Source organism: Salminus brasiliensis, chromosome 16 (assembly GCF_030463535.1).
Source record: "Salminus brasiliensis chromosome 16, fSalBra1.hap2, whole genome shotgun sequence".
Classification (NCBI taxonomy): domain Eukaryota; kingdom Metazoa; phylum Chordata; class Actinopteri; order Characiformes; family Bryconidae; genus Salminus; species Salminus brasiliensis.
This window is the reverse complement of record NC_132893.1, coordinates 35182153-35191536: the sequence shown is the minus strand read 5'-3', so window position 1 is coordinate 35191536 and position 9384 is coordinate 35182153. Positions and strand designations below refer to the sequence as shown.

Below are 9384 nucleotides of genomic sequence, written 5' to 3'. Positions count from 1 at the left end.
CAGATACAGATGACTGATGTCCTCCTTTAGGATCTGAAGGCCAGTGGTCTCACAAGCAACCCCCCCCCCTCCAGAGTACCTCAGCGTACATCACTGAAGGCTCCTTGTGCCTGAGGCCCTTCTGTAGAAGCTGAAAGTGTCTCTGTCGTCGTTCTCCTATTGTCGGCCTGTAGGGGGCGCTGTGGGGGGGGTGATTGATTGTGACAGCGGAAGAAAATGACATTTACTCCCATTTAGCTCCTAGAAACCACATGAATGCGCAAGTCTGCACTGCATTGACAAAAGTATTGGGACGCCTGCTCATTCACTGTTTGTTTTGAAATCAAGGCTTTTAAAATGAGCTGATCCTGCTGTTGATATTACTGCCCAGGGAAGAAGGACAACATTGCTGTGAGGATTTGATTACTTCATCCCCAACTCATCCCATTCAAAAGTACTGAGAGAAGTTCCAGGGAACACAGTTCTCGCACTGCTCCACAGCTCCTCAATGCTGGGGGGCTTTATAACCCCCTCTATTAGCCCACGCCTGGCATTAGACAGGGAGTCCTATTCTATTGGCTTCTATTGTACTTCTTTCTTCTTCTGCAACTTAGAGTAGCTGAATGCATCTGTTAGACGGGGTGTCCACAAACATTTGGACATGTAGTGTATGTTGCATATGAGTTTGGTGACTCATGCGATGCAGCTGGCATTTAATGTTCAGGACACTCTGATGGGGAAGTACACCTATGAGTCACTTTAGCGCTGGGGTGTTCTCACTGATGACAGATACAGATAACTTACCCACAGGACTGAGCGAGGGAAACAGAAACAAGACGCGGGCGTCGGTCGCCATGACAACAGATACAGCCCATAATTTATCTCCTATCCAAACCCTCCAGTGCAGCTACACGAGTCTCCTGAGTTTTATATGGAATGATGATGATGATGAAGGTAAAACAGTGAATAGAGAATCTGAACTAATGCAGTTCTCTTTAGGGACTACTTTCTGTAGCTGCACTACACCCTGCAGCATGTATCCCTCCACCATTTTAATGATCTGGTTCTAAAAGCAGGTTCTAGAGCCGAGCTCTTCTCAGAACTCTGGTAGAACCGTGTCTCAGGCATCAGGCAGCGTCTTCATCACCATTAGGTGAAGAACTTTCTGTGAGGAGCTTTTATTAGAGCTTCAGACGTCTGCTTCCCTTCACCTCCACTGTAGAACCACAGCTCTGACTGGGGGAGCTTATCTAGAATCTCCACTGTAGAACCACAGCTCTGACTGGGGGAGGTTATCTAGAATCTCCACTGTAGAACCACAGCTCTGACTGGGGGAGGTTATCTAGAACCTCCACTGTAGAACTCCAGCTCTGACTGGGGGAGCTTATCTAGAATCTCCACTGTAGAACTGCGGCTCTGACTGGGGGAGCTTATCTAGAATCTCCACTGTAGAACCACAGCTCTGACTGGGGGGGTTATCTAGAACCTCCACTGTAGAACTCCAGCTCTGACTGGGGGGGTTATCTAGAATCTCCACTGTAGAACTGCGGCTCTGACTGGGGGGGTTATCTAGAATCTCCACTGTAGAACTGCGGCTCTGACTGGGGGGGTTATCTAGAATCTCCACTGTAGAACTGCGGCTCTGACTGGGGGGGTTATCTAGAATCTCCACTGTAGAACTGCGGCTCTGAGTAGAGTCACCTCTCTCTGCCCTGATTTCCAGTGAACCCGATCACCCGGGCAGGAAGCAGCAGTGCAGCTCTGCTTCTTTAACAAGTAGAGACCTGTGCACTCGTGGTAGAGATACTCACTCGCTCTTATTAATGGGAATGGAATTTCCCAAACCTCCAGTCCTGGGCTTTTCATACAGGGTTTCCAGAGTTCTAAAACCCTACTTTGCACTTACTACACTCTCTGGCCACTTTATCAGAAACACCTACCGTACAGATTCATTGTTGCCTGTCTGTTGCACAGTGTTGCTGAGGGTCCTAGGTTTAGAGTGCGTCCACCAGCCAAACATATTCAGACGAGCAGCTGTCGACAGTCAGGATGTGTAAATGAGTAAAACCCTTTAAAGCCTGAAACATCAAACAATTGACAGAAAATTCTAATTATGTAAAACTGCAGTGTTTATTTCACCTTCTGACCAATCCTTAAAAAAAGAAATAAACATTTAGCATTTAGGACTTTTATTATGTGTCATGTTTGATATATTGAGAATTTATTGCTATATTATATAATATATATTATATATAGATTCATTTGTTCTATGCTTATTTTTCTGGTGCATGCAGTGCAGGGATAATCCACCAGGGACATGTGCTGAATTTATTTTCCTATTTATGTAAAAGTTATTTTATATATATATATATATATATATATATATATATATATAAAAAATGTGTGTGTGTACAAAATAAATATACAAATAAAAATAAATAATTTAGTGTATATATATATATATATATATATATATATATATATATATATATATATATATATATATATATATATATATATATATCCCTTTCTGCTGTGACACTGAGAATTTCCCCACTGCGGGACTAATGAAGGACTATCTTATCTTATATATATACACACACTTTTTTAACTTATTACTGGCCCCTATTTTAGATGACTAATTATTTAACGTGAGAATATATGTTTGTATGTATGTGCTCCACTTGGCTTTCAATGGTTTTAAACAGTCAAAGATCAAGTCAAGTTTATTACAATACCAAGTAAACAGTGCCACATTTAAACCCATTACATACATAATACATATAATATTTGTGATTAATAAAAGAGGTCCCTGAAATCAAAGAAAAAGGTACAATTTGAAAAAGTTTGAAAACACAGATCTTAAAACTTAAATAAAAGAAAGACCCTCAAATCTGATCCACCTGAGCAGCTCGTACTGTTTGAGTCCTGTGGTGTAAATGAATGAAAAGTTTGTGTCCACAAAAGCCTCAAATCCCTCTCCTTACTTTCACCCACGCCCCCCAAAGCCTCCCTGCGACGGGGGTCCGCTTCTAAAAGGGTTCATACCACTGAAGAAAACGCACTGTCCTCCCTGTCCTCCCTGTCCAGTGTGCTGTAGTACTGAACCCCTGATCCCGTAGCGCTCACTTCCCCGTCTACACCGTCTGTGTTTAGAAACTAGCCTGTTGGGAGTTCACTGTTTTTGCGACGTCACTAAAACCAACACATTAAACAGCATGTCCACCTAGCCTAGCGGTTTAGCCCCGCCCACTCACTCTGAAGTTATGATAAGGAGTGTTTCACATTACAGGCCAATCAGTACGCAGCTCAGTTACATGTTAAATGGATTATGACTGGTACATAAAACCACACCCAGATCACGAGTGAACAGTCAAATCAAGAAAGAAAAAAAACACATGGATCCTTTAACCTCTGGATGAAGGGAAAGGGAACTGGAACTGAATGACGTGTCCAGCCGCTTGTCCGTCATTGGAAGGTCCAGCTCAAACATGTCATTTTAATTAAGAAAGTGGTGTTAGCTGTCCAATGAACTCTAACAGCGAGGCTGAAATTACAATGGTGATCCTTAACCTTTATGGGATGGTCAGATTCAGTCCATGGACCCTCTGTTCAGGCCTGCACAGAGCCAGTAGAGTCAGCTGGTGGCTCTTGCTGTGTAACAACCTTGGCTTTTTTTCTGCTGATTTGCTTGGAAAGAAATGCCCATCACGCCTCCGGAAGCAAGGCTGATTCCACAACGGCGGACCCTCACGTCCAGACAATATTGCATCGCTGGACATCGAGGCATAGCCATCAAATAAAGCCAAAGCCGAAGTTCAGGTCTCCGGCACCCGTAAATGGGGTCACGCCATGTTCTCAGTAGACTCACATCGCAGCCACCTCTCTCCTCGTCATTTAATCTTCTGCATTTGTTTGTAGTTTCTCGCCAGCAGGTTCAGCAGCAAGTATTTCCAGTGGATCAGATCCCCCATAGCACGCAGCTGCTGCGCACACTCTGTGATGATGGTCTTCTCTGGAAGGGAAAACAGAGATGATGTTGTGGTTCATTTGGGTTCGTACAATAATAATAATAATAATAATAATAATAATAATATTATTATTATTATTATTTAGATTGTTTCAACAGTAGCTTCCGCCTTCTATGTCTTTTCAGGGTCACGTAATTCTAAAATTATTATACATTTTATAATACATTTTATTAATTATAAATTTCACACTTTTATTTAATATATGAGCTGACAAATATGATATTCATTAAGTTAATGTGGTGAAGAAGATATATACATATTTTCATACACACACACGCATTTAATATTCACTATATGTATTTAGTAGTATTGCAAAAGTCGAATCGGTCAGGCAGGAGGACTTAAGAGCTAGTAAAGGGTAAAAACACCACCTTCCTTGAGGCAGATGTGGGCCCTGGCCGGTCAAGCGTCAGATGCTACACCAATACTTGTGCATTAACCTAGTCTTAACTTGTGCGTCTGAACACATATAAAATTAAATATTTAATATAAAGTGTATATATTTTTATAGTAAGAGAACAGAAACAGTAAGAACACGTTTACACAAAATATATATTATTATTAATAATAATAATAATCTGTATATAATAATAGTAACAATAATACTAACAACAGCAACAATACTAACAATAATCTGTATGTAATAATACTACTACTACTACTAATAATAATAATAATAATAATTTCCCCCTCATAAGTTATTTTGCGCTCCGTGCTTGGACCCCGGTGATCGCCGTTTTGATGAAGTCATTGGAGGTTCTTGTCTGAACTATCACTCGATAAAACCCGGTAACCATTCGAGCGTGTAATAAACACGTATGGCTTTAAAATGCAGAGAGTTACTCACCTTCACTGGCCATCTTCCCTCGCCCAGTGCTCAGGTAAAGCCGGTGCTCAGGTAAAGCCGTCCTTCGTTCAGACTCGGAGAGGAAGTGCAGGAGAGAGGAGCAGCACGAGCTGCTTAAGTAGCCCTTTACAGCAGCACCTCTCCGTCAACTCCGCCCCCCCTGTAATGTTACTGGTGAACGCTGTTTATTTATTTGTAGTTTTTAAACTCACATATTTCAAGGCTGCCAATCGTGAGGATTCGACACAGAGAACTACAAATCCCATGATGCGCTACGCTAGTGAGTTCCCCAACAGGTAGCCAGCGGGGAAGCACACGTCGTTTACAGGAAATCGTGAACCAGTTACCGAAACTCGACGATTATTTTGTAGATTATGTAAGTTTTTAACACTTTGTGTAGCGAATATAGAGCAGAATGATCAATATAACATATTGCAGGATATTGATTTGTTAATATTGTACATTAGGTGCAACTTTTGTGCGTAAATAATTACGCAGCACTAATTATTTGTATCATTTGCAAGTTCAGCTCTATACACACAGATCCCACACCTCATATACCTCATATACCCTCATATAACCTCATATACCTCATATACCCTCATATACCTCATATACCCTCATATACCCTCATATACCTCATATACCCTCATATACCCTAATATACCTCATATACCCTCATATACCCTAATATACCTCATATACCCTCATATACCCTCATATAACCTCATATACCCTAATATACCCTCATATACCCTCATATAACCTCATATACCCTCATATAACCTCATACACCTCATATAACCTCATATACCTCATATAACCTCATATACCCTAATATACCCTCATATACCTCATATACCCTCATATAACCTCATATACCCTCATATACCTCATATACCTCATATACTCTCATATACCTCATATACCCTAATATACCTCATATACCCTCATATACCTCATATAACCTCATATACCTCATATACCCTCATATACCCTCATATACCTCATATGCCTCATATACCTCATATACCTCATATACTCTCATATACCTCATATACCCTAATATACCTCATATACCCTCATATACCCTCATATACCCTCATATAACCTCATATACCCTCATATACCTCATATGCCTCATATACCTCATATACCTCATATACCCTAATATACCTCATATACCCTCATATACCTCATATACCCTCATATACCTCATATAACCTCATATACCCTCATATACCTCATATACCCTCATATACCCTAATATACCTCATATACCCTCATATACCCTCATATACCCTCATATACCTCATATACCCTCATATACCTCATATAACCTCATATACCCTCATATACCTCATATACCTCATATACCCTCATATACCTCATATACCTCATATACCCTCATATACCCTCATATACCTCATATACCCTAATATACCTCATATACCTCATATACCCTCATATACCTCATATACCCTCATATACCTCATATACCCTCATATACCCTAATATACATGATTAATCCAGCACAGAACAGCATTATCCATCCAACAAGATAATAATCTGTATTCAGGGGGGTGTAATAAGCTGTGGTGATTATTATATGTTATATAGAGTTAATTACAGGTAGACACGCTCGCTGACCACTGACTTTATGTTTATTTGGGTTTATTCTAATGTCATATAGAGTTAATTACAGGTAGACACTCTTACTGACCACTGACTATGTTTATTTGGGTTTATTCTAATGTTATATAGAGTTAATTACAGGTAGACACTCTCACTGACCACTGACCTTGTGTTTATGTGGTTAGTTTTAGGTTTAAACAATTCCATGATAGCCTGAGACTTCTGCACAATACTGAACATCTATCCATCTATCTATCTACACAATAATGCGTCCACACACACATTTTACACAATGTCTACAGAGCAGTATTATATTAATATATATGTTGGGTGCAAAATGTGTGTGTAGATAATTGCAGAATTATGTGTATAATATGTGAGTACAGCACATATAATATTAGCACAATACTCATCTAGCAGTGGTGCTCATCGGTTAGAGCTCCAGGCTGTTGATGACAGTGGGTTGTGGGTTCGATACCCGGGTTCAGCAAGCTGCCACTGTTGGGCCTTTGAACAAGGCCCTTCACCCTCTCTCTGCACACCTTTTTAGCACACAGTATTATCTGTAGAACAAGCTAAAGCTCTGTATTCAGTGTGTGTAATAACCTTTGGTCATACTGTGTATTAGCTGTGTAATATGTGTATAATATACTTGTTATTAAGGTAAAGGTACAGCGAAATGTGTCCTCCGCATTTAACCCATCTGGTAGTGAACACACACTCACACACACACGTGTTAGGGGCAGTGAGTACACACACACACACACCCAGAGCGGTGGGCAGCCAACTCCAGCGCCCGGGGAGCAGAAAGGGTAAAGGGCCTTGCTCAAGGACCCAACAGTGGCAGCTTGCCGAGCCCGGGTATCGAACCGTTATCAATAGCCCGGCGCTCTAACCGTTGAGCCACCACTGCCCTATTAAACCTAACACACAATGTTAGCTAGTATAATGTGCTAATAAGGCTCTGTATTAGGAGTGTAATGTGTGTGTGTGTGTGTGTGTGTGATAATCGTATATCAATGTATACACTGTAATGTGTGATACAGTGTAATTGTTTGATAATATATGTTAATAATTTACTAATATTAAATTATAAAAATGATTTACTAATAATTTAATATTATTTACGTTTAAGTACACATTATACACCTAATAAAAATATTCACACAATTAACATGTATAAAATGAATCCGCTGCACCAGTAATTACCCTCATTATTCTTACCATTTCTGCTGAGATTATATTAGTCTTATGATCTATAAATCTATAAATAGTTCTGATCAGAGGAGAATGGGTCCCTCTCAGGGTTTCTTCCTGCACTGTGGTCTTTGGTTTGCTCACTGGGGGTCTTAGGTCTTGATGTTGTTGATCTCTCGTCCTCTTACAGATTCCTAAATAATAATAATAGAATTAATGTGTTTTGTATTAAAAATGACCAAAACACATAAAATAACACGTAACACTTCCTCCTCCTCCTCCTTCCTCTTCTCTGCCCCAGGTGCTCAGCTGCCCCCCGCTGTCTGCGTGCTGCTGATGCGAGTCCATTTGTGGACGACTGCTCTTGCCTACCCATTGGAACCTGTCCCAGTGCATCACCACCCCGCCATACGCCAAATATTGCTGCGCTCCGGCCCCTGGTGTTTTTCCCTCCTTTCTGTTTCTCTCTCTCTCTCTGTCTCTTTCTCATGTTCTGAGAGGCCCAGTTCAAACTGTTCCATCCTGGTCCCACCTGACCCGGCTCTCCACTACCCTCCAGCCCGCTGTCCTGCTCTGGGGCCTCAGGGCATTGACTCATCCTCACCTCACCTCACTGCAGGACTCACCCAAGTTTCGGCTTGTTTGGCTTGATGCCAAATTTATCATATTTTTCTTAATTCAGTTTAGTTTTTTTGTTGTTTGATTCCTGTTTGTTTATTATTGTTATGATCCGGTTGTTGTTAACGTCAACTAGCTGCTCAGTAGAGGCTCAGACCCGGATCTCTGTACAGCTGCTCTGTGACAACATTCATTTACACACACCTGTAAATAACAATCATACCTATACCAATCTACCTGTAATTAACTCTATATAACATTAGAATAAACCCAAATAAACATAAAGTCAGTGGTCAGTGAGAGTGTCTACCTGTAATTAACTCTATATAACATTAGAATAAACCCAAATAAACATAAAGTCAGTGGTCAGTGAGAGTGTCTACCTGTAATTAACTCTATATAACATTAGAATAAACCCAAATAAACATAAAGTCAGTGGTCAGTGAGAGTGTCTACCTGTAATTAACTCTATATAACATTAGAATAAACCCAAATAAACATAAAGTCAGTGGTCAGTGAGAGTGTCTACCTGTAATTAACTCTATATAACATTAGAATAAACCCAAATAAACATAAAGTCAGTGGTCAGTGAGAGTGTCTACCTGTAATTAACTCTATATAACATTAGAATAAACCCAAATAAACATAAAGTCAATGGTCAGTGAGAGCGTCTACCTGTAATTAACTCTATATAACATTAGAATAAACCCAAATAAACATAAAGTCAGTGGTCAGTGAGAGCGTCTACCTGTAATTAACTCTATATAACATTAGAATAAACCCAAATAAACATAAAGTCAGTGGTCAGTGAGAGCGTCTACCTGTAATTAACTCTATATAACATTAGAATAAACCCAAATAAACATAAAGTCAGTGGTCAGTGAGAGCGTCTACCTGTAATTAACTCTATATAACATTAGAATAAACCCAAATAAACATAAAGTCAGTGGTCAGTGAGAGCGTCTACCTGTAATTAACTCTATATAACATTAGAATAAACCCAAATAAACATAGTCAGTGGTCAGTGAGAGTGTCTACCTGTAATTAACTCTATATAACATTAGAATAAACCCAAAT

General features: G+C 40.0%; 1 protein-coding gene across 1 annotated transcript; it reads right to left on the bottom strand.

Moving 5' to 3' along the window:
* Window positions 1-3570: 3570 nt before the first annotated feature.
* pmaip1 (phorbol-12-myristate-13-acetate-induced protein 1) lies at window positions 3571-4922 on the bottom strand. Its single transcript, XM_072659127.1, has 2 exons — window positions 4858-4922; window positions 3571-3994 (listed from the first exon to the last, which is right to left on the bottom strand). The coding sequence occupies exons 1-2, from the start codon at window positions 4868-4870 to the stop codon at window positions 3873-3875; spliced, it is 135 nt and encodes a 44-aa protein (XP_072515228.1). The 5' UTR covers window positions 4871-4922; the 3' UTR covers window positions 3571-3872.
* Window positions 4923-9384: the final 4462 nt, after the last annotated feature.